At 42.4% G+C, this 24,265-nt stretch overlaps 2 protein-coding genes and 1 non-coding gene across 3 annotated transcripts; 2 read left to right on the top strand and 1 right to left on the bottom strand.

The window, feature by feature from the left end:
- The first annotated feature begins 405 nt into the window (after positions 1-405).
- On the top strand, positions 406-15,297 carry ttc37 (tetratricopeptide repeat domain 37). Its single transcript, XM_041937795.1, has 41 exons — positions 406-532; positions 839-939; positions 1,109-1,252; positions 1,414-1,505; positions 1,687-1,762; positions 1,856-2,002; positions 2,197-2,295; positions 2,453-2,561; positions 2,682-2,822; positions 2,921-3,019; positions 3,257-3,381; positions 3,550-3,636; positions 3,991-4,094; positions 4,247-4,373; positions 4,511-4,690; positions 4,865-4,989; positions 5,065-5,315; positions 5,428-5,530; positions 5,680-5,862; positions 6,049-6,196; positions 6,283-6,361; positions 6,745-6,806; positions 6,887-6,943; positions 7,068-7,136; positions 7,396-7,470; positions 7,691-7,832; positions 8,580-8,673; positions 8,847-8,924; positions 9,027-9,151; positions 9,254-9,377; positions 9,846-10,070; positions 10,166-10,238; positions 10,382-10,435; positions 10,724-10,835; positions 11,062-11,190; positions 11,277-11,401; positions 11,590-11,754; positions 12,973-13,125; positions 13,785-13,915; positions 14,624-14,753; positions 14,926-15,297. Exons 2-41 carry the CDS (start codon positions 850-852, stop codon positions 15,004-15,006), a joined length of 4,713 nt encoding a protein of 1,570 aa, XP_041793729.1. The 5' UTR covers positions 406-532; positions 839-849; the 3' UTR covers positions 15,007-15,297.
- On the bottom strand, positions 15,137-23,025 carry gig2e (grass carp reovirus (GCRV)-induced gene 2e). Its single transcript, XM_041936468.1, has 6 exons — positions 22,979-23,025; positions 21,750-22,253; positions 19,393-19,961; positions 17,514-18,171; positions 16,733-16,746; positions 15,137-16,353 (listed from the first exon to the last, which is right to left on the bottom strand). Exons 2-6 carry the CDS (start codon positions 22,191-22,193, stop codon positions 15,690-15,692), a joined length of 2,349 nt encoding a protein of 782 aa, XP_041792402.1. The 5' UTR covers positions 22,194-22,253; positions 22,979-23,025; the 3' UTR covers positions 15,137-15,689.
- On the top strand, positions 20,550-20,623 carry trnai-aau. Its single transcript has one exon. It is a non-coding gene; the product is annotated as a tRNA-Ile (tRNA).
- Positions 23,026-24,265: the final 1,240 nt, after the last annotated feature.

Genomic DNA, 24,265 nt, shown 5'->3' with positions numbered 1-24,265 from the left:
AGTGAAAGCCTTAAGGTTTTTTTAATGAGCTGGACTCAAACTTGAACTTTTACTCTCTTCATTTACAATGAGAGCCATTGATGGGTGGCTCTGTGGCTTTTAACAATATTTATGCTGTAAAAGTTATAATGAATAATCTCAGAGTATCTTTTTTTAATGTCCTCGTTCACACTGACTAAATCAGGACTTTTTATGTCACATCTCCACCTCCATGACATGAAGTATTTTCAGTCCATTCTATTATTAATTTCCTAATTCTTTTTTTTTTTAAATAAAGAAATATTTGGTTCACTTTTGTACTTTTGTCGTTATTATTTCTTGCACACACCGAAGTAGACCACACTGCAAGTCGCTTTATTTTGAAATTCAGAGTAGGTGTGGCTACAGCGCTTTCACTTCCGTGTCATGCAGCAGTGGCAGGGAAGCTGACAACGTAAACAGTAGTTTTACCCAACATTAGGTCTCTTTTGCAAAACCTGCATGGATAACACCTCAAATAACTGAATCAGTATCATTTTATGCATCAGTTGAGGTTCGAACTCACTTTCTATTCTAAAGTACAAAGTTTAGAGGCTCTTACAAGATAGTGAGTTAACGTTAGCTAGCTAACACTGCTAACAGTTAATACAAACTTAGCTAACAAGAGTTTACTGTCAAGTCAACTGGTAATTTTTAAGTCAGGTACATCAATGCTACTCGGTAGGCACAGCAGACGTTTGTTGTTAAATAAATAGTGTTTGTGTTAGTGTTATTCATGCAGACGTTGGTGTTGTATGTTTATTTAGCTAGTTAGCTCGTAATGCGACAGTGCTTCTTTTCATATTTGTTTTTGTTTCAGATAATTGCAAGATGTCTAGTAAAGAAGTGAAAACAGCACTGAAAAGTGCCAGAGAGGCCATAAAGAACAAGGAGTTCAAAGAAGCTCTAAAACACTGCAAGGTACGGTATCTCAGCTTCAGGTGCTGTGAAAAGGGAGGTATTTAAATAAGGTCTTGGCTGTTAGTGTGCACCTGTTCCAATGAATCTGCGTACTGAATGCGCCAATATGTAATACCTCTCCCACAGACATGTTGTATAGCTGACTTTGCTTTCTTCAATGTGGTTTTAGGCTGTTTTGAAACTTGAGAAGAACAATTATAATGCATGGGTATTCATCGGCCTGGCAGCCAGTGAACTGGAGCAACCAGATCAGGCACAGACAGCTTATAAAAAGGCTGTGGAGTTGGAGCCTGAGCAGCTACTGGCATGGCAGGTAAGGTAGGAGAATGGAGTGGTCAGTACTTGCAGGTCCGTCCTGGCTTTAAACATTTTATACACAATCCTGTAAAATTTGTTAATTTCTTCTTAGGAAATTGATTGTCATACTATGTAACTCCTATGAACTGTGCCAAATACATGCATTTGTGTTTTTAGGGTTTGGCAAATCTTTATGAGAAGACTGATCAGTGGGATTTCAAAGTCGAGCTACCTAACATCTATCAGAAGCTTGTTGATCTGTATGCAAGGTAACATGGAAAAAAAACGTCTTCAGGATGTTTCCTACAACTGCAAAGGAAGTTGTGATGACTTTGCGAGTATTTGCGTGTGCCAACCTTCTGATTTCTTAGTAAAACTGTTGCAGTTTTGACTAGTTTCCCATATTTGTCTTGTCATGTTATTGATTCTCATTATGTTCTCCATTGACAGCTCTGACAAAAATAAATGTTATGAGATGATCAAAAAGCTGTCAGATATCTATCAGTCTGACAAAGAGTATTTAAAGGTATGTAATTTAAAGGCACGTGTTCAATGACGAAAGGTATAAAGCTTTGTGTTCTTTTCATGTATTGTGATGCCTTTGTTTGTTTGCACATAGCTGGCAAAGGTTTGGCTGCAGCTCCTTCACCTGAAGGAGGAAGAAGCCGTGGACAAGAAAGAGTTACTGCAGCTGTGGCAGCAGATGTCCCAACTCCTCTCATCCTGCCCTGATGAGGAAGAGCAGGACAATGAAACTCAGCAGCATGTAAGACTATTAAGACTGCATGTAAAAGGTTATGGGTAGAAGTTACAGCAGGTTTGCCTTACCTTGTGGAAGTCAGAAGCTCCAATTTTTCCCATCCACTGACAAGCGTAAAGCTGTCTCTAAATGCTGTTTTTAGTGAACATATGCTTGTCATCCATCCTTTGGTAAGTGTTTTGTTTGCTTGTCGTTATCAGCTAATCATTGCATTTGAAAAGGCTATGGTGCTCATGGATCCTGTACCAGGAGAGGAACACAAGAAGGTCTCAGCTGACTATATCAAATGTCTTTCTAAAGTAAGTGCGACTTATCTGATGTCTGTGTCACTACCACAGAAAGTCAAGGACTGCTAGAGTGAGGTCATGTTTATGAAAAATAGTAGGCCACCTCATACTTGTCCCTGTACAGATATTCTCTTAATTGTTGCCCATCATGAATCTCTCCTTACTGCAGCTGCCACAAGAAGAAGCTAAAATGAAAGAGGCATGTGAGTCCATGCTGTCCCTCTACCCCAACCAAAGTTATCCTCTTGAAGTCCTTTGTTCTCACTACCTCAAAACAGGTAAGATAGTGTTGTCTTGCTCATTAAATCAAAAATCACAGAATGAGTTTTGTTCAATAAAATGTTTTTGTCTTTTGCTCTTGTTCTCACTATCAATACATGTTTTGTTTTTATCTGAAGGTGTTCAGAATGAGGATGCTGTCAGCTGTTTCTCCCGGCTGCTCAGTCTGGCTCCTAACAGTGGATTAGGTCACTTGGGTCTGGGCACCAAAGCACTACAAGAAGGGAGGTATGAAGATGCCATCAAGGACCTTGCACAAGGTTAGTTTGGGCATCAACAAAAAATGGGTCCTGTTCTTACTGAGACACACACAATTTTTGTGCTAATTTCCCATAATCTGCCTCTCCTGTTTTATTAGGGTTGAAGAAAATGAGCTCCAGTACAGGATGGTGCAGTCTGGCTGAAGCTCAGTTTAAAATGCACAGATACTCAGACAGTGCTATATCATGCTCTCAAGGTATGTTTAGTCTGCTGTATATCACTGTAGTGACCTAGATGACCCCACAACAGCATGTAACCGCTGATCCAGCAAGTCCAAGAGAATATGTCCAATCAGACTTCATCAAGGGCTTGTTGAAAGAACAAAAGACGGATTTGTGAATTATACAAGAGTGTTTACCACCATCTTCAATGTGCAGCTGTCTTTAGGCCCCGAAGCAGATAATGGACTTCACTGTGTGTTTGCTTCTAATAGGTCTGACAGTCTGTGTTTCTGGAGACACAGAGCTGAGGATCAAACTGCTTAAGATGAAGCTAGAGGCTTTAGTCAAGAGTGGAGGAGAAGTAGCTGGAGACCAGGCTTTGGAGACATTTTCACAGGTAATGTGATTGAAAAATACTCTTTCATAATGCAGCAGCTAAAATTAATTTCTCTATTCGGGGTTTAGTATGAAGATATTTTGTTGTTGCAAACTTGAACATACATGTGTAGTTCTAATATTAAAGTAAATATCATATGTTTGTTGTTTTTCTTTTTCTTTTTTTTAGATCCCAGATGCTGAAAAAGACCCAGTTCTAGTAACCCTGAAAGGTCGTGCATACCTTAACAAGGGACAAGTTGATCAAGCACTAAAGGTTGAAAACCGTTTACCTACTGAATTCTGTCTGTGAATATGTCAGATTTATTTTAAGGATACTGAAGGAAACACAGTATAACAGTAAATTATTTATTTAATATGTAACTTTGGCCAGTTTTCAGAATTGAACATGTTAATAATAACAGCTTGAGATACATTTCTGTCCTCTTTTTTTTTAATATCTAAAAAATAAGGAAATTATCTCTTGTATTAAACACAAGATGTTGTTGTGAGAGCTTGTTCTTAGGTCTATCTTGGAAGACAGATCACTGAGATTTCCTGATTAAATATAGATTAAATAAATAAAGATTACATTCAAAAGCAAGACAAATTAAACGAGTGCCTTCTGTAGGTGTCATCACAGCTGATGGCCTTGAACCCTAACCTGGCTCAGGGGCTGGTACTGAGAGGACTGGCACATTTGGCTCAGGGCCAGCAGCAGCTGGCAGAGGAGAGGTGAAAACTGAGTGTTTCTTTTTGTGTGTCTTTATTCTGCACGTTGTATTATCTTAAACCTTTCTGAAATAAGACAATCCATTTGTGTGGTACAAAGTTTAGTTCTCCTTAACTTAACGTTAACTTTCTTCTTCTGCCTTTCTGCTGCTCAGTTTCCTGAAGGCGGCTAGCCAGAGCCCAGGCTGTGGAGAGTACTATTTCTTGCTGGGACGACTCTACTGGGACATGGGAGAAGAGACCCGTAAAGACCGTACCAAAGCCCATACACATTTGCTCAAGGTCAGTCCAGTTATTATTGAAATTTGGGATTTTTTGGTATGTAAGGGTAATTATTTCACTATATATTAATTTTAAAAATGTCCCAATATTTTTTGCTGCCAAAAGTGAAGTGTTCAATCCTCATTTGTCCATTTCAGGCTGCAAAGTTAGACCCACACCTTGGTTGTGTATTCCGCTACCTTGGACATTATTACCGGGAGGTGGCAAATGATCACGTCCGTGCACGGGGCTGCTATAAGAAGGCCTTTGATTTGGACAACGATGATGCAGAGTCTGGAGCTGCCTCAGTGGATCTCAGTATGGAGCAGGACGATATGGTAAGTGGATTTGCACCAAACAGACACAAACTCCAAAAAGCCACAACATTCATGAATGATTTTGTCATTTTGTTATAGTGTTTTCTTCCTCACTTTTGTCTTGACTCTCCCCATGCCCCTCTTTTCCATATCTTCACTTTTTGTCCTCCCCTTCATCTTTCTTAATTGCCAAAGGACACTGCCTTAGCAATGCTTCAGTCAGTGATTGAGAAAGCCACTCCAGGCTCAGCTAAGTGGGCTTGGATGAGACGAGGGCTTTACCACCTGAAGGTCGGAGAGCACAAGCAAGCTACAGCTGAGTAAGACTTTGCCATTTTCTACGTTATCATTGATATTTTTAGGAGCATTATTGACCATTTAATCTATGTTTGTAGTCTGCAGGCGGCTCTGAGGGCAGACCCCGAGGACTGGGTGTGTTGGGAGTGTTTAGGTGAGGCCTACCTAAACCGCCGGAGCTTCACAGCAGCTCTGAAGGCGTTTGGTAAGGCCCATCAGCTTCAACCCTCCTCCATCTACAGTGTCTACCAGGCTGCTGCCATCAAACAGACCCTGGGCAAGTTCAAGGAGGCAGTCGCAGAGTACTTGCAGATCACAGCGCAGCAGGACTATGTTCCTGCTCTTAAAGGTTGGTGTTTGTGTCATCGTATCCACACCTTCACTTCGGGTTAATGTTATACTTTTGTATCTCTGAGTCTAAACCTGGGAGGTTAATCTGGTTGGTATGATCTGTTGTTCAGGTCTGGGGGAGTGCCAGCTGTCTCTGGCAAAAAGTCTAATGGAAGACTGCAGAGATGGAGGAGCCATCAACCTCATTCAGCAAGCCATACAGAACCTTTTCAAGTAATGACTGGACATATGTTGAATTTGTGAATTTTAAAATGAAATAAGGCTTTATCTGTGATTCATTACATTGTGGTATCACACACACAAACATACACAGAGTTTCTCTGATTTCATTCATCTACCTTGCACATTTCTCTGCTCATCAGAGCTGTGGAGCTACGTCCAGACCTGTCCTGTCTGTGGAAGCTACTGGGAGATGCTTGCACTGCAGTCAGCACCGTGTCCCCGAACAGAGCCAAGGTTCAGCTGCCCGCCCTGCTGACCGGTTTAGACCCCAACACCCAGTACCACACCCTGAACCAGGCCCAGACACTCCAAGTTGGTGAGAGGTATGACCACAAACAAGCATACGTTTTCTGACGTGCCTATACCATTGCTACTCTGTCAAAGCATGCATTTGTGACATCAGTACACTAACAGAAAGTTGATATTGTTACTCTCAGGTACCATGTCTGCTCTGTTGGCCAGTCACAGAATCTGAACTCTGAGGATTAGTTGCATGTTTTTGTCTGCAGGTGTTATGCCCGTGCTTTGAAGCTGATGTCTGAGGTCCCCAGCCTTTGGTATGACTTAGGACTGAACTACTACCACCAGTCCAGCCTACCCCACCCTGCAGAGGAAGACCAGAACTCCCCATCTCTGCAGCTAGAGAAGGCCCAGCAGGTAATGCACAGAATCCTACACCACAATAGTTTTGCACTGTTTGCTCCCAGAGTTGGTCTATGAATGAGTTTTTTTTCTCTTTTCAGTGTTTAAAAAAGGCCATCATGATAGACAGTGGGAACCATAGCTACTGGAATGCCCTGGGAGTGATTTCCATGAACAAAGGTAATAACATGCTACCTCACTCTTCTAAATAATAGCTGTCTACCCCAGCTGGTAGACAGATTGATTTGTTTTTCAATGTGTACTTGACCCATTGATGTATTTAATTGGTCAAAGCAATTCATTTATTCTGAGTTGGATTGTTGCTGTAAAAAGTTTTTACTTCCAGTTGATAATAAAACATTTTATTTTAAAATAAAAATGTTATATGTAAAATTTCAAAGCCTAAACCTTCACATTTAGTTTTACTCTTATTGCTCTGCCCTTAGAAATTAACACAGAGCAACGTAACAACTTTATTTTCTCTGATTAGAACACCTAATTTTTATTGTTCTGATCAGGAACTGATGCCACTTTTTCTTGTCACTTTCTCTCTGTCACATCAGGTCTGGAGAACTTTGCTCTGGCTCAACATTGCCTCATCAAGTCCATTCAAGTTGAACCAAGCGTATGTACTGCACATTAGTTCAGGTGATCAGTGGTATCCTCAAAAATGTTCTTATGTGAATTTTTTATGTTTCTTTACAGAATGTTGTTGCTTGGACAAACCTCGGTACCCTGTATTTGAAGAAAGACAATATAGAGGTGTGTGATCAACTTCCTTATATGTATTTTTTGTTTTTATCATAGTTCTATAAACAGCAAAATTTAATATATAGTTATAGTAATCTGATATTTTCTTTGTTAATGTCTGGTCTTGCTCTCTTAGCTTGCACACGAGGCCTTTAAGATTGCCCAGTCCCTGGAGCCACTTTATGTCAACTGCTGGATCGGACAGGTACAAAGACACCATGAGACAAAGGGTTAAGGCTTCTTCTGTTTTCTGTACTGTACTGTACAGGTAAAAATGCTATATTCCTGACTAACATTTACTGTAATGGAATTCTGTTGGTTTGTACATACCTGAAATTTAGAGCACAGGGTTTGATTATATTAAAAGAATTTGCATCAGTGTTAATGAATTTCTGTCTTTGACCTCTTTTTCTTTATCTGTTTGACTGGTTTTTATTTTTTTTATCCCCTTGTCCTCCTACCAGGCGCTGATCGCAGAGAGAGTGGGAAGCTATGACACCATGGATCTTTTCAGGCACACCACTGAATTAAACACACATGTGTGTGACCTCCCAAAACCACTGGCTTTGCTATTGTAATACTCACTAATTAGCTGGCTAATAACATCTTTGCTTCAACTTTATGTGTCACTCTGCTGAATTTTCCACTATAAGCCTTTTGTTACTACTTGAAAATAATTAGGGGTGATACTACAATGAAACAGAAAATGTGTATGCCTTGCTATTATCCTTCTCTCCATCTGCATCTTTCGTCCGGCAGATGGAGGGAGTGAAAGGTTATGCCTACTGGGTTTGTTCCACCCTGCTGGATAAGAGCAACAGAGACTCTGAACTGTACCGCTACAACATAGTCCAGATGAACGCCATCTCTGCCGCTCAGGTGGCGCTCAGCAAGTACACAGGTACAGCATCTGTTTTTGTGTCTGCGTGCCTTTGAATCAGCCCGTTCCACCGAGTTGATTGATTCATCTGGTGTCATGACATGAAACAGTTGAAAATGCAATCGATTCAATGATCACCGTGGGGGACTAATGCCATTGTCAAGCTGTTGTCAAGCTGTGCACCAGAACCAAGGAGGAGTATTAGCAACGGTGGCGACCAAATAATTGGCAAGAATGATTAGCAAATCTTCAACCCTTACAGGTAGTGGAAAGCATTTACCAAATCCTCAAAGAACAGACACCAGGTCTGTTTGGGCAAATTAACCCCAACATCTTGGAAGCGGTCACTTAATGGCATCTATTTCATGTTTGGGTGCTGAATAACGTTCATGTCACTCCCTCGATTGACAAATTTGTTTTACATAGACAGTATGTCTTCTCAATTTCTCCCAACATCATAATTTATTTTTACTTCGCTCTGCTCCACTCTTAAACCCATGGCAATACTGCTATGTTGGCGTGGCTACACATCAATGCTGACTTAAAATGATGCTGGATTCAGCTGGATATGTGTGTCTCTTGAGATGAAAATCGAATCCTCCTCCCCCCTGGAAATTGGTTAGAGTGGAGGCAGTGCAGGCAAAAGATGTAAACAGTTCTGTCTGATATCAGGCGAGGTGTGCATACAGGAGCTACTGATCTTTTGGTTGTATTTGGATGTCGTGTTAGAGACAGATGTTGTGTGACATGATGTTTCTTGTCTCTCAGAGAGGATCCAGTCTGACCCTGATGCCTTCATCATGCTCGGCTACCTGAATGAGCATCTGCAGTTGAAGAGGCAGGCCTTACAGGCTTACCAAAGGTGTCGGTCTTAATCACACTAGCTGACCGCAGGCTCACAGACAGATGAGACAGTTTGCCAAGAAAAGAATGAGGGACAAAATATTTTGTGCCTCTATTTCATCATTCAGGAGCACAATTTGATATACATGTTTTCACAATTCACCTTTTTCAATTTTAACTCTCCTTCCTCAGAGCTGTTGAACTGCTTCAGTCCAAGTCCTCAACAGACGAGCTGGCTTTTGCTCTCGGCAGCTATGGCCGTGCTTTGTGGTAACAGCCTGCTATCTCATTATCATATACTTTAACAGTCACTGACAATACACGTAATACCCCAAACTCCATTCTTTGTATGTCCCACTATGTCTTTTGCAGCACCTCAAGCCAGTGGGACGAGGCGGTCCGTGTTTATAATTCCACTCCACTGCAGGAGCTCAGCGACCTGACTGGGCTGGCTCTGGCCTACTGCAGAGCAGGACTCATCCCAGAGAGCATTAGCGGTGAGGACTGGGAGACACAGTGAAATCAGAGATTGTATATGAGATGTTTGCATGCCAGAGTGGCTGTGAGTAAACTGCTGTGTGTGTGTGTGTGTACTGTAGCCTATGAGCGTGCCTTGGCTGTAGCTTCCAGTGAAAAGGAGAAGGCTTACATCCTGACAGCTCTGGCCCTGCTTCAGCACCGGCAGGGTAACCTAGACTCAGCCAAGACTCTGCTGTTTAAATGGTGAGTCCACAGTGTTGTCTGCTATGGTTTTGTAGGATTGTCCTTGTTCACTAACTAATATACTGCACAAAGGTTATTTATGTGTGTTTTTTTCTGACTGGTGTTCATATTCAGTTCATGCCAGCATAAAAATAAGATTGCAAAGATTTGACACTAGAGTTGATAATCATCCGTTTGTTTTTAAAGCTGTTATTATTGCACTGTAATTGTGTTGAGAGTAAGGCAATATGATCATATGATTATTAACAATAATGTTTATAAGTGGTTTTAATTTCCATTTCAGTTAGGGACTGCTCAAGTGGTCATTGCATTCAGTATTGTTATGATGCCAGAAAACCAAGCCTGAAAGAGGAAACATTAGGGTTTGTGTTTGACTGCATTACAATACGATGATAGTTTGTGATAACACTTGTATTATACTGGCTTGCAAGCAAAATGTATTCATCTGTTCGTTTTCTGTCTCCACAGCTTAGTGTTAAAGGAGCCAATCTCAGAGTCTCTGCTGTGTTTATGTGCCCTGGGATTGGTCCACAGTGATGCTACGTTAGCTTCTGCTGCCCTGACTGAGCTGCTAAAGCAAGGTTCAGCCTCTGGGAATGTCATAGAGCAGCGGTGTCTGCTCACCTGCGCCTTGCTGGCCCTGCAGGGCAACTACAGTGCTGTGCAAAGAGAGGCTTCCAGAGCTGTACACAGGTAATCAGCTTGTTTGAATTGTTGAGAGTACTCCAGTGATGTGCTGAACCCTGAAACAGCTGCAATTCTGAATTATTTTTCTGTTTTATTTACAGCAATCCTGGAAACCCATCTCTGTGGGCCCTGCTGTCCAGACTGATACCACAATACTACCCCAGGAAGGCAAATGTAAGGCTGCATACAAGCACAAACATTATACAATCTATAATCTATATATCTATACTCACACACATTTACCTGAGCAGCCTCATCCACTTTTGCCGCACAGTTCTAGTGGAAGGGTTCATGGTGTTGTCTGCTGTGTATTCCAGGGTGGAGCAGTGGCTGGTCATGTCGCCTGTCTCTCCAGTATGACCCAAGGAAAGGTGAAAGAGTGACTGTGTATTTATGTTGGAACGGCTTCTGTACCTGTGACTCTTGTGTTTCCTGTTTTTTACACTTGCTTTAACGTCACAGCCTTTTTAAGTTAAACTCAATACTAAATTGTGTTATTTTCCATGACCTATATAGTGTTAAATCTGTTTAACACAATAATTATATCATCATCTGAAATAAATGAAAATAATAAAATGATAACGCTTTACAGCACAGTAAATATTGGCTCTGGTGCCACCGCGTTTGTATGTGAGCTTGTCTAATTTGTGTGCCTGCAGAGGGCGTTGTTGTACAGTGGAGTGAACCAGCTGGCTGGTGGGAAACACTCTGGAGAGGACAGCCACAGGAATGCACTAAAGACAATGCAGAGAGCTGTGCTGCTCTGTCCTGGTATAAATATTCTGTATATTGTGTGTGGTATTCCTCTGTGGGAACCTCCTTCCAGATAACAGTGTACCTGATGTTTACACTAAGTTTTGAAGCTTTGTGATACAGAGAGGCCTCTTTATGTCCATCCCTTTCGATAAATGTAAAGCTGTCTTAGCCCTGCCTTTAAAGGAATAACTGTGAAACGTCTGTGTGATCTGAGTTTTCACTCCTCTCTCTCTACTTTCAGATGATCCAGCGACATGGGCGGGTTTAATGGCTGCCTGTCACACAGAAAACACTTCCTGTTATATCTCAGGTGGCGCTCCTAGCAGACAAGGAATGGAACAAACCCTCATGTCAGTGGTTTCTGAGAAAGGTGTGTGCATTGATGCATGTGTGTTTTATTCTATGTTTTATTTTGTGTGTGTTTGAGTGTATTACTTATACCTTTCTGTATCCCAGTACACACGGTGGCGGCGATAGAGCGCCCTCTGGCCCAGACTCTAGAGGGCTGGGTACTACAACAGGCAGTGACTGGTCTCATGCTGGGGGGGCAGCTGGAGCAGGCAGAAGCCCTCTGCTCACAGGTGGGATATGAACACACACACACAACCTCAATACTGTTCTCTAAATTACTTCCTTATAGAAAGGGTTAGAGCTGTTTTAGACAGAATTGAAGACAGATGAAGTAATGCAGGTTACATTCAGAGTTCTCTCATGTGTGACCTCTTCTTTCCACTGTCGTGTTCCTCATGCTCTGCCTGCTTTGTCCCAGGTGCTGAATGTTTCGCCAGAACACCCAGCAGTGCTGCTGTCACTGAGGCAGGTGCAGTGTCAGCGCCTCCTTGTTGCCAGTGGTGGTGCTGTCCTCCCAGACTCTGTGCTGGAGCAACTAAACAATGCAGTGATGATGAACCCCACCAACCTCGGGGCATGGCATGTAAGTGAACAGCTTCATCATTTAAGGCAGTATTTTGTATTGCAGTGATTTACTGATGAGCTGCTACTCTTCTAATTTCAAGCACCAGTTGTTTAATGATACAAGATCTTAATCATTGCTGTGTCCCATAGACTGTACAAAACAGGAGCTTGGTTGGAGCTGAGGTGAGCAGAATGAAGCCTGGTTGGAGAAACCTGAGCTCACTCGAAGCGGCCAGTTTTAGTTTTAAGGCATTTTAATGTGGGGGTCTATGGGGATTGACTCACTTTTGGAGCCAGCCTCTAGTGGTCCTTCAAGAAACTGCAGTTCTGGCACTTCCATGCTGGCTTCGTTTTTCAGCCCGGAGGGATGTTGTTTAGCTTCACCACATTATTCACACACACATTTATAGCAAATAACAGCCACCCCAAACAAACTCTATCATCTACGTAGTGGGGCTTGAACATATTAATGGTCTCAGCCTCGGGTCACTTTAAATGTTTAGATGCTGAGGTCATGATATGATGAGATGTTGTTGTTGAAGCTGTGTTGTTTTGGCCTAATGAAGACCATTTCTGTGCCTTGCTTTAGATCTCTGATAGCTGCACTTAACCTCAAATGGCTGCTACCAGCAGGGGAGAAGCAGCAAAGATGCCAGGCTCTCTCTTTCATGCCGTGAACATATTGGCAGATTGTAGCCGTGGTTAATGACCACAAGTACAATATAAATGTGTTGCAATATCACATTCTGTACAAACATAGACAGATAACATGTAGTTGTTACTGAATCAAGTCAACAGATTTATGCAATGATAGAAAATAATTGTCCCTGTTATTTCTTAGTGTTTGTGGATAAAATGATTGTTAAGCTTCTGAGTTCATCACTGCTGTAAGTAATAAAGTAGAAATTTGGCTTCATTCTTTGTTATTATAAGAAAACTGCATTGAGAAGTCATTGTGTCATATTAGTAGATTAAGATTTTTCTACCAATAGTTTTATATTTGCTTCCATTTTAAGCAAGGATTACCTTTCAGTGATTATCGGACGTAAACTATCATCCTCTGTCTTTCTCTTCTCTCTCCTTCTAATCTGTCCTTCTAATCTTTATCTCTCTATGCCTTTCTTCCTTCATCTCTCATGTTTCCTTTCCCACCCATCTCTCTGTAAATCTCCCATTCTCACCTCTACTCCCACTCGTCCTTCATCCTCCAATCACTCTCCTACTCTCCTCCTTTCAGTGGCTGGCTGAGGTGTATCGTAGCCAGGGCCTGCTGGTCCAGGCAGTCATGGCTTACAGGCAGAGTCTGCAGCTAGCCTCACAGCTCGGCGTGCACAGCAGCCAAGTAGCCAGCCTGCTTCGACTAGCCCTGCTAGCCCTAGGACCCTGTATGGTGAGTTCCTGTATAGGATGTAACATAAATCTAGATCTGAAATAATCCTAGTGTTAGGAAGACAAACAGCCACTGCTGCACAGCGTTCTAATGTATGTATTGCAAATTTTATGGTATTGTAAAATAGAGGTTAAAGGTAGCACTATGTATGGATAGTAGGACTGTTTTTCTTTTGTCCCAGGAGTAATATTTTAGCAATAAGGACTCACAGTGTTTTAGAATAATGACAAGAAGACACACAAGACTAGAGGCAGCTCCTGTCTACATCCCTGTCACGTGGACAGAAACAAGGCAGCGGAGATGAAAGATGGATGAATATCCAGTAGAATTATGGGATCAGAAGCCAAGGCCAAGTGGAAATACAAACAAGACCTTTGTGATTTCACTGGAGGGGGTGTAGTTTTTAGTCCACCGCTCACAGGACAGAAAATCCCATAGCTGCTTAGCATAGTTAAATACAGTTCATTTCATCATCTAATTTTGACTGCAGCCCCTGCTCCTCTGAAAGCAGTTACTGACGCAGGGGTGGGTATTACGAACATTGTTAGAAAAGAATATGGTTGAAATAATTAGGAGTGTAGTAGGTGAATGAAACTTAATTTTGTGTAGGTGTCTTGTAGCTAGTTCAATTTTCGACCCCATGTGATCTGACCTCTCAGGCGGGCGTCCCAGGAAGCGACTGGTCGGACCTGATCCTAGAAGCCACCACTGAGGTCTTGAAGCTGGGTTCATCCCCTATGGCCCTCCTTTTCCAGGCCCTGCTCCAGTATGTGAACAAGATGGCTGCTAGGTCAGTGCTCCTCACTGCGTTCTGTGTCCGCTGCGGATGCACATGCATGTTGCAGGCGTGCGCGTTGTTCTGCACAGATATGCAAATGATCTTATCCCATTGGTGTGTAAGTGTAATGTATCATCTTAAGTGATTAAATGAAGAATTTATGCCTCCATCTGTCCTTTCACAATATTGGTACTTTTGGAACTGCAAAGCAATTTGCAAAGTTTGCTTTCCTGACATAATAGCCTTCTGTCACTACCTCACAGGTCTGCCAGGATGCTTAATTAGAATGCTACATTCATCAGAGAGCTGACGAGAACAAATATGCCAATCATGAACTGGCTAAATTCCTTGAGATATGCTGCAGGAACTCCTCTGTGCCAAGCTTAATCACAATATCGGAGGCCATTCCATGCCAGAGACAAGTTTCGTATTATTGTATACTGTATATTGGAAAATGTAGAGTGTGCCAGCTAATTTCAGCTAGACGACAAACCAGTTTAGAAGCTGTCCAATTCCATATGTTTTCAAGAGCAACTGAGCATGCGTCTTTACATCAACACAGGCAGCACAATTAGGAGTATACACAACTGTCATTTCATTCACAAATGCCACTCCGAAATGTTGGAAACATCCATATGAAGAAATGCAAATTATTTTGGTTTACAAGCAACAAGGCTTATATTACATGCTTTTGCCCATTTCTGTGTGTGTCCTCTGCAGAGAAACAAGGCGTTTGTTGGAGAGGCTAGTTTACGTCTCTTCTCAAGACTTCCCAATGACAGTGGTGCAGGTGGCCAGCTGGTACCTCCTCAGACACTTGCATGCCAAAAACGACCAGGAGCTAATGGATGTGAGCACACAGCTGCCTCATGGCTACACTGACACCTGATCTGAGGCTTCTGTGGAAACAGTGCATACATAGTGAAACTGAAACTAGTCATACTTAAGTTCTTAGAGCTGTATTGGTTGCTTACTTTCACCTAAACTATGATAGTGACCATATTCTCTCACCTGTTTTGCAGGTCCTTTTGCAACATGCCGACATGAATGGAGATGAAAGACTGCTGAAGTTCCATTCACTGCTTGCCTCTTCTTCATCCTGAATTTTGTCTAAAACTGTATCATTATGAAATCCTGCATCTTAGTGGGTTTATCCACCAGCCCAAGTCATCATCAGTTCATCTTTTATGGGTTTCTTCACTAAATATGAAATATCAAACAGGACATTATGGGTCTAAAATCAGAAATACATTTATTGGCTTTGCACGTTTCTTTGGCTTTACATTATGCAGTGTTCAGGAAATCAAGTAAATTCAATAAATCAAATTCATAAACAATATCAAGTATTATCACATGTCCACATTCAGGCTGAAATAAAAGCATTTTGCTCATTATTTAAAGATTGTCTCATCTTGATTGCAAATAGTCCTAATGCATGCTGATCTGTCAGTATAACACAAATAGAGTAAAAAAAAAAAAAAATCCATCAACAGTGCTTCAATTAATGCAAAAGGACCGTACAGATAACACACAGAGATCATCAAGACCTGCTCAGCAGTAATTATTGCAGCATGTTGCACCAGTAACAGAAGTTCATTTTTGGAAGGAAAGGAAAGTAATTTGGAGAAGAAGGAAAAAAAATAGAAACTTTGAGTCTTGTTTCCATGAGAATTTGAACTCTTTCAATAACTTTAGCTTTAGTTTTCCCTCCACGTCAAGAAGGCCATATGGATGCAGATCCTTCCATCTGTTTCACAACAGTGGTGTTTTTCAGGCCTTTGCACCCTCAGACGTTGACTGGACAGACGTGTTTGATCATGAGAGGGCAGATGTTTTGCCCACATCCCCAGCACTGTTGCTTGATGTGCGGTGAACCCTGCTGGGTTTTCCTCTTGCACAGTGAGCACACATCCAATGCACCATCTCGTCTGCTGGGATCTCTTAGACGATTAGCTACAAGCTGCTGAAGCTCTGCCAGTATGTTGTTTGGTGCCTTTGCAATGCCCACCACCTCTATTCTTTTGGGGTCAAACACACAATCCTCCTGAAGGCCGCTGGGCACGGCTTTCATGCCACAGTTGGGGGGCACCCAGGCAGTGTCGTAGCCCTGAGTGCTCCAGGTGTACTGCATGGGATGGTTGTCCTTGTCAATACGCTTGACACAGCCAACACGCACACGTAACTCGAGGGCCACCCGGTCTGATGGGTTATTATCAAGTGGGTAACGCTCTGCCTTCTTCTTATCACGACTGACGTACACGCCCTTTCCCAGCATGCCACCTGATGACTGCTTAAAGCCATTGGCAATGATGAGTCGCGCATTGGCTACGCTGGTCCCATGATACATGGTGTAGACCCCACGGTCTTTGGGCTCCTGAGACGAGGCGAGCTCCACCCGAGGAGAGTCATCATCATAAGTGACCTCCCAGCCGAAGAAAGTCACTGACATTCTGCTTTAACAAGGGAAGCTGTTCAAGACCAGCAGCTCTGTGATAGAAAAATAATACAAAAATGGCATCGTGTCATGAGTGTGACCAGAGAAACAAGGCGTTTGTTGGAGAGGCTAGTTTACGTCTCTTCTCAAGACTTCCCAATGACAGTGGTGCAGGTGGCCAGCTGGTACCTCCTCAGACACTTGCATGCCAAAAACGACCAGGAGCTAATGGATGTGAGCACACAGCTGCCTCATGGCTACACTGACACCTGATCTGAGGCTTCTGTGGAAACAGTGCATACATAGTGAAACTGAAACTAGTCATACTTAAGTTCTTAGAGCTGTATTGGTTGCTTACTTTCACCTAAACTATGATAGTGACCATATTCTCTCACCTGTTTTGCAGGTCCTTTTGCAACATGCCGACATGAATGGAGATGAAAGACTGCTGAAGTTCCATTCACTGCTTGCCTCTTCTTCATCCTGAATTTTGTCTAAAACTGTATCATTATGAAATCCTGCATCTTAGTGGGTTTATCCACCAGCCCAAGTCATCATCAGTTCATCTTTTATGGGTTTCTTCACTAAATATGAAATATCAAACAGGACATTATGGGTCTAAAATCAGAAATACATTTATTGGCTTTGCACGTTTCTTTGGCTTTACATTATGCAGTGTTCAGGAAATCAAGTAAATTCAATAAATCAAATTCATAAACAATATCAAGTATTATCACATGTCCACATTCAGGCTGAAATAAAAGCATTTTGCTCATTATTTAAAGATTGTCTCATCTTGATTGCAAATAGTCCTAATGCATGCTGATCTGTCAGTATAACACAAATAGAGTAAAAAAAAAAAAAAATCCATCAACAGTGCTTCAATTAATGCAAAAGGACCGTACAGATAACACACAGAGATCATCAAGACCTGCTCAGCAGTAATTATTGCAGCATGTTGCACCAGTAACAGAAGTTCATTTTTGGAAGGAAAGGAAAGTAATTTGGAGAAGAAGGAAAAAAAATAGAAACTTTGAGTCTTGTTTCCATGAGAATTTGAACTCTTTCAATAACTTTAGCTTTAGTTTTCCCTCCACGTCAAGAAGGCCATATGGATGCAGATCCTTCCATCTGTTTCACAACAGTGGTGTTTTTCAGGCCTTTGCACCCTCAGACGTTGACTGGACAGACGTGTTTGATCATGAGAGGGCAGATGTTTTGCCCACATCCCCAGCACTGTTGCTTGATGTGCGGTGAACCCTGCTGGGTTTTCCTCTTGCACAGTGAGCACACATCCAATGCACCATCTCGTCTGCTGGGATCTCTTAGACGATTAGCTACAAGCTGCTGAAGCTCTGCCAGTATGTTGTTTGGTGCCTTTGCAATGCCCACCACCTCTATTCTTTTGGGGTCAAACACACAATCCTCCTGAAGGCCGCTGGGCACGGCTTTCATGCCACAGTTGGGGGGCACCCAGGCAGTGTCGTAGCCCTGAGTGCTCCAGGTGTACTGCATGGGATGGTTGTCCTTGTCAATACGCTTGACACGGCCAACACGCACACGTAACTCGAGGGCCACCCGGTCTGATGGGTTATTATCAAGTGGGTAACGCTCTGCCTTCTTCTTATCACGACTGACGTACACGCCCTTTCCCAGCATGCCACCTGATGACTGCTTAAAGCCATTGGCAATGATGAGTCGCGCATTGGCTACGCTGGTCCCATGATACATGGTGTAGACCCCACGGTCTTTGGGCTCCTGAGACGAGGCGAGCTCCACCCGAGGAGAGTCATCATCATAAGTGACCTCCCAGCCGAAGAAAGTCACTGACATTCTGCTTTAACAAGGGAAGCTGTTCAAGACCAGCAGCTCTGTGATAGAAAAATAATACAAAAATGGCATCGTGTCATGAGTGTGACCAGAGAAACAAGGCGTTTGTTGGAGAGGCTAGTTTACGTCTCTTCTCAAGACTTCCCAATGACAGTGGTGCAGGTGGCCAGCTGGTACCTCCTCAGACACTTGCATGCCAAAAACGACCAGGAGCTAATGGATGTGAGCACACAGCTGCCTCATGGCTACACTGACACCTGATCTGAGGCTTCTGTGGAAACAGTGCATACATAGTGAAACTGAAACTAGTCATACTTAAGTTCTTAGAGCTGTATTGGTTGCTTACTTTCACCTAAACTATGATAGTGACCATATTCTCTCACCTGTTTTGCAGGTCCTTTTGCAACATGCCGACATGAATGGAGATGAAAGACTGCTGAAGTTCCATTCACTGCTTGCCTCTTCTTCATCCTGAATTTTGTCTAAAACTGTATCATTATGAAATCCTGCATCTTAGTGGGTTTATCCACCAGCCCAAGTCATCATCAGTTCATCTTTTATGGGTTTCTTCACTAAATATGAAATATCAAACAGGACATTATGGGTCTAAAATCAGAAATACATTTATTGGCTTTGCACGTTTCTTTGGCTTTACATTATGCAGTGTTCAGGAAATCAAGTAAATTCAATAAATCAAATTCATAAACAATATCAAGTATTATCACATGTCCACATTCAGGCTGAAATAAAAGCATTTTGCTCATTATTTAAAGATTGTCTCATCTTGATTGCAAATAGTCCTAATGCATGCTGATCTGTCAGTATAACACAAATAGAGTAAAAAAAAAAAAAAATCCATCAACAGTGCTTCAATTAATGCAAAAGGACCGTACAGATAACACACAGAGATCATCAAGACCTGCTCAGCAGTAATTATTGCAGCATGTTGCACCAGTAACAGAAGTTCATTTTTGGAAGGAAAGGAAAGTAATTTGGAGAAGAAGGAAAAAAAATAGAAACTTTGAGTCTTGTTTCCATGAGAATTTGAACTCTTTCAATAACTTTAGCTTTAGTTTTCCCTCCACGTCAAGAAGGCCATATGGATGCAGATCCTTCCATCTGTTTCACAACAGTGGTGTTTTTCAGGCCTTTGCACCCTCAGACGTTGACTGGACAGACGTGTTTGATCATGAGAGGGCAGATGTTTTGCCCACATCCCCAGCACTGTTGCTTGATGTGCGGTGAACCCTGCTGGGTTTTCCTCTTGCACAGTGAGCACACATCCAATGCACCATCTCGTCTGCTGGGATCTCTTAGACGATTAGCTACAAGCTGCTGAAGCTCTGCCAGTATGTTGTTTGGTGCCTTTGCAATGCCCACCACCTCTATTCTTTTGGGGTCAAACACACAATCCTCCTGAAGGCCGCTGGGCACGGCTTTCATGCCACAGTTGGGGGGCACCCAGGCAGTGTCGTAGCCCTGAGTGCTCCAGGTGTACTGCATGGGATGGTTGTCCTTGTCAATACGCTTGACACGGCCAACACGCACACGTAACTCGAGGGCCACCCGGTCTGATGGGTTATTATCAAGTGGGTAACGCTCTGCCTTCTTCTTATCACGACTGACGTACACGCCCTTTCCCAGCATGCCACCTGATGACTGCTTAAAGCCATTGGCAATGATGAGTCGCGCATTGGCTACGCTGGTCCCATGATACATGGTGTAGACCCCACGGTCTTTGGGCTCCTGAGACGAGGCGAGCTCCACCCGAGGAGAGTCATCATCATAAGTGACCTCCCAGCCGAAGAAAGTCACTGACATTCTGCTTTAACAAGGGAAGCTGTTCAAGACCAGCAGCTCTGTGATAGAAAAATAATACAAAAATGGCATCGTGTCATGAGTGTGACCACTGTTATAAAATTACATGGTGTAGCTTTAATTCTTAAATGGACATGGTTTCATTGCTATAAAAATCCTTATACTTTATCAAAGGAGATTTTGATAGTGGCTGTTGGCAAGAGTTACCTCTATATCACAGTACATAGTGTACAGGTGTGTCTCTATTACACTGATATGACCTGTCAAATGATTTCACGACCGTAAATCACGTCAACGGGTAACAGATGTCGGTTGATACCATTAAGACTTTTGCCCTCTGTAAATACTTAGACTACAGTCTAATTCATTTATCGTAACGTGAACTAGTAAATTAACATGTCTTACCGTCTGTGAGGAGTCGTCTTCTGTTTCCAACCTCAAACACTTTCACTTTCAATTCCGCACATTTAAATATGGTCTGGTCTTCCAAGAAGGCTTCCGTATTCACTTATTGCAGCACCGCACCGGTATATGACTTACCATGAATCTCGGCCTAACGGCACCGGCCGGTTAGCTCAGTTGGTTAGAGCGTGGTGCTAATAACGCCAAGGTCGCGGGTTCGATCCCCGTACGGGCCAATGATCCTTTATGCGGATCTTTGTCGTTGATGTGACCATAAGATCCACAAGGCGTCAACAAAAACCTGATAAATTACCCCTTCAAAAATGTATGACTTCCGCATAGAAGGTATTTATTGTATCATTTTCTACCAAAAGCTCCAGGCTCACTGCACTGTGATTGGCTCTGGTGATATGATTAATTTCAACTGAAAAATCGGAATATGTACGACGAAATCTTAATATCAGCTGACATGACAGAGGCCTTGGGGTGGTGACATGGTGCATATTCCTACATTCCTTGGAGCCAGGTAGTATTCCAGCAGAGGAATATTGTATGTGGGGCACAGAGAGCAGGTTAATACAGTCATTGTGATGAAGTAGAAAACCCAATGGAGTGTCCTGCCAGAAGCTGTGTCCTTTTTCATTCTTTTATAATGCAGTAGTCTACGTTATGGAGTGGTCTCAGATAACAAGGCCATTACATTTTGTTACTCCCACTGCTCTGACCTTAGAAATGAAAACTGCAGAAGTGTCTGTGTCATGTAGAGGACAAAATTCTTTATATTTATGTACTAGACTGAAAAAAGACTTTTTCATAATCCAGCCATTCCCTCATATCTCACTTTGACTTTCACCACAACTAAAGTTTGAAATCATGAATCTACTGGTTTATCTTATGGCTTAATGCATCTCCAGTAAATGACTGTTTAAGACTCTCTTCACTAAATGTGAAATCATACCAAGCTGGACATCATGGGTCTGGTAATATGGCAATGACATTTATTGGCTTTAGTTCTGATACATAATTTATGCGTTCAGTAAATCAAAATCATGCTTTTCATCATATATTATTTGAATTTACATCACATGAAACAAGCCTGGTTCAAGCCTTCGTCTTCCCTCATCCCCGTCAGGGATTGGCTGGACAGAAATGCTTGCTCATGAAGATGCAGATGTTTTGCCCACACTCCCAGCACTGTTGCTGGATGTGTGGAGAACCCTGCTGGGTCTTCCTCTTGCACAGTGAACACACGTCTGCAGCACCATCGCCTCCTCCTCCTCTACCGGCTTTTTTGGATTTTTTTGACAGAAGCTGCTGAAGATCTTTCTGTATGGTGGGGTTTGGTGCCTTTGCAATGCCTACCACCTCCACTCTTTTGGGGTCAAATACACAATCCTCTTCCAGGCCACTGGGCACAGCTTTCAGGCCACAGTTGGGGGGCACCCAGGCAGTGTCGTAGCCATTTGCGTGCCAGCTCAATTGCATTGGATGGTTGTCCTGGTCAATACGCTTGACACGGCCGGGACGCACACGTAACTCAAGGACCACCCGGTCTGTAATCTGACTGTTCAATGGATAATGAGCCGCCTTCTTCTTATCACGACTGACATACACGCCTTTTCCCAGCATGCCGCCTGATGACTGCTTAAAGCCATTGGCAATGATGAGCCGTGCGCTAGCAGTGCTGGTCCCATGATACATGGTGTATATGCCCCGTTTTTGGGGTTTCTGAGAAGGCCCCAGCTCCACACCAGGAGAAGAAGCACGATCGCTGACCACCTCCCAGCCAGAGAACTGCACCGACATCCTGATTTAGGACTGTGACTGATACAGAGGGTCGTTCCAGTCCCGCAAAGATCTGCAGCACTGTGGGAAATGAAGACAGAAACGTGGCACCATGTTATAGCAGATTTACGAGCAATCAGGCTGCAACCTCTTCTTAATAGAGGCAAATAAAAGCCACAGAGCCATTTGGTGGTCCCCACCCAGTGGTCACCTCCCTTACTCTGAACAACTACAGCCAATTTGAATGTAATTGAAATAACTGTATCTATCATGAGCTGCATTTCTCTTTTCATGCATGTGTCTTATAAGGTTTTGTTGTGCAAAAAAAGTTCAAATATAACTTTATACATTATTATTTAATGTTATTGTTTATCTTCTAATTTGTTTTAATCTTTTAAATCATATTTGTCTATATATGCACTGTATTTCTTTTATGACTTACGTTTCATTTAAAGCACTCCGCCTGCTATTTTCAGTGCACCCTTATCCAGTTAGTTTTCCTATCAGACTCATTCGCTTTACTTAAAATGCCCCTCACACTGATCTCCATAGATCTGCCTCTCCAGGAGGGCTCACAGTTTGTGAACCACTGGCATGAATGATAGCATGTTGTGGCCCAACATCAACAGAATATAACGCCATACATTTGAGAACAAAAGACGACTATACATCTTAGTCTATATCAGCCTAAACACTATCATTCAACATTATTATGATGTTTTGTGTCTACTGTTGGTTATTTTGACTTTCTCTATAAATGTAGTAAGATATAGCAACAAATAATGCGTTTTAGTATAAATTCTTACCGTCAGTGAGAAGCTGTGTCCTGTACCCTCGCAAGCTTTCACTTTCTGTTCAGTAGGTCTCATTTACAGCGTCAATGACGTCACAAAACACGCCCCTCGTGGCCGGTTTGCTCAGAGCGTGGTCGCGGGTTCGACCCCCGTACGGGCCAACGTACCTACCTGCAAATCTTTGCCATTGATGTGGCCATTAAATCCACAAGTTGTCAACACAAACTGATACATTATTGCCTTTAAAGATTTATGACGTCCAGATTTAATGGTTTTTTTTTGGCTTATTATAGATCAGTATTAGGCTGCTGCATTACATTTCACCTCAGCTGCATGAGTTTGAAGGAGTCCGGTTTGACAAATGGGTAAGAGCCACTGCCTGCAGGGGCCACCAAAAGCTCCAGGCTCACTGCATTGTGATTGGCTCTGGTGATATGATATATTTTTACTGGAAATATGCAAGACTAAAGCTTTAAATCAGCTGACATGACAGAGGCCTTGGGGTGGTGACATGGTGCATATTCCTACATTCCTTGGAGCCAGGTAGTATTCCAGCAGAGGAATATTGTATGTGGTGCACAGAGAGCAGGTTAGTACAGTCATTGTGATGAAGTAGAAAACCCAATGGAGTGTGCTGCCAGAAACTGTATCCTTTTTCATTCTTTTATAATGCAGTAGTCTACGTTATGGAGTGGTCTCAGAACAAGGCCATTACATTTTGTTACTCCCACTGCTCTGACCTTAGAAATGAAAACTGCAGAAGTGTCTGTGTCATATAGAAGAGAAAATTCTTTATATTTAATTATTGGGCTGAAAAAAAGACTTTTTCATAATCCAGCCATTCCCTCATATCTTCACTTTGACTTTCACCACAACAGAAGTAGATTAGATTCGATCAGACTTTATTGATCTCACAATGGAGAAATTCACTCATACAGAAGCTCTTCAGAACACACAAGGGGGGGAGGGGTGCAAACAGCAAATGGAGGTGCAAATAAGAACAATAAGGAAGAATAAGACGCAAAATAAGAACAATAAGGGTGCAAATAAGATACAACTGTGAAAGTTTAAATTGTCTTTTGTCCAGCAGTGTTGGATTTGGATGTTTTGTAATCAGAGAATAACAGAGGTTATGAAATCATAAAGCTATGGGTTTATCTTACGGCTGAATGTGTAACATAGTGACATAAATACCTTAATTAAATTCAAGCTGGACTGCCAGCCATAGCTCTACTGTGTATTTTATTTTGTTAATGTGTAATTTGTGTATTTTATTTTTGTAAGGTGAAATCTGACCGT

The sequence above is a fragment of the Chelmon rostratus genome, chromosome 5 (genome assembly GCF_017976325.1).
Source record: "Chelmon rostratus isolate fCheRos1 chromosome 5, fCheRos1.pri, whole genome shotgun sequence".
Classification (NCBI taxonomy): domain Eukaryota; kingdom Metazoa; phylum Chordata; class Actinopteri; order Chaetodontiformes; family Chaetodontidae; genus Chelmon; species Chelmon rostratus.
The sequence above is the reverse complement of the archived record's forward strand: the minus strand, read 5'-3'. Positions and strand labels throughout refer to the sequence as shown.

What these genes read in the sequence shown, in the direction of transcription:
- gig2e (XM_041936468.1), bottom strand. Translation starts at nt 22,193, where the DNA reads ATGTCGGTGCAGTTCTCTGGCTGGGAGGTGGTCAGCGATCGTGCTTCT. An exon ending in ACCCCAAAAGAGTGGAGGTG is followed by an intron (nt 19,962 to 21,749) that starts GTAGGCATTGCA and finishes TTCGGCTGGGAG; the next exon opens with GTCACTTATGATGATGACTC. An exon ending in TCACCGCACATCAAGCAACA is followed by an intron (nt 18,172 to 19,392) that starts GTGCTGGGGATG and finishes TTGTTAAAGCAG; the next exon opens with AATGTCAGTGACTTTCTTCG.
- ttc37 (XM_041937795.1), top strand. Translation starts at nt 850, where the DNA reads ATGTCTAGTAAAGAAGTGAAAACAGCACTGAAAAGTGCCAGAGAGGCC. An exon ending in ACAATGAAACTCAGCAGCAT is followed by an intron (nt 2,003 to 2,196) that starts GTAAGACTATTA and finishes TGTCGTTATCAG; the next exon opens with CTAATCATTGCATTTGAAAA. An exon ending in CAGAAGCCCTCTGCTCACAG is followed by an intron (nt 11,402 to 11,589) that starts GTGGGATATGAA and finishes GCTTTGTCCCAG; the next exon opens with GTGCTGAATGTTTCGCCAGA.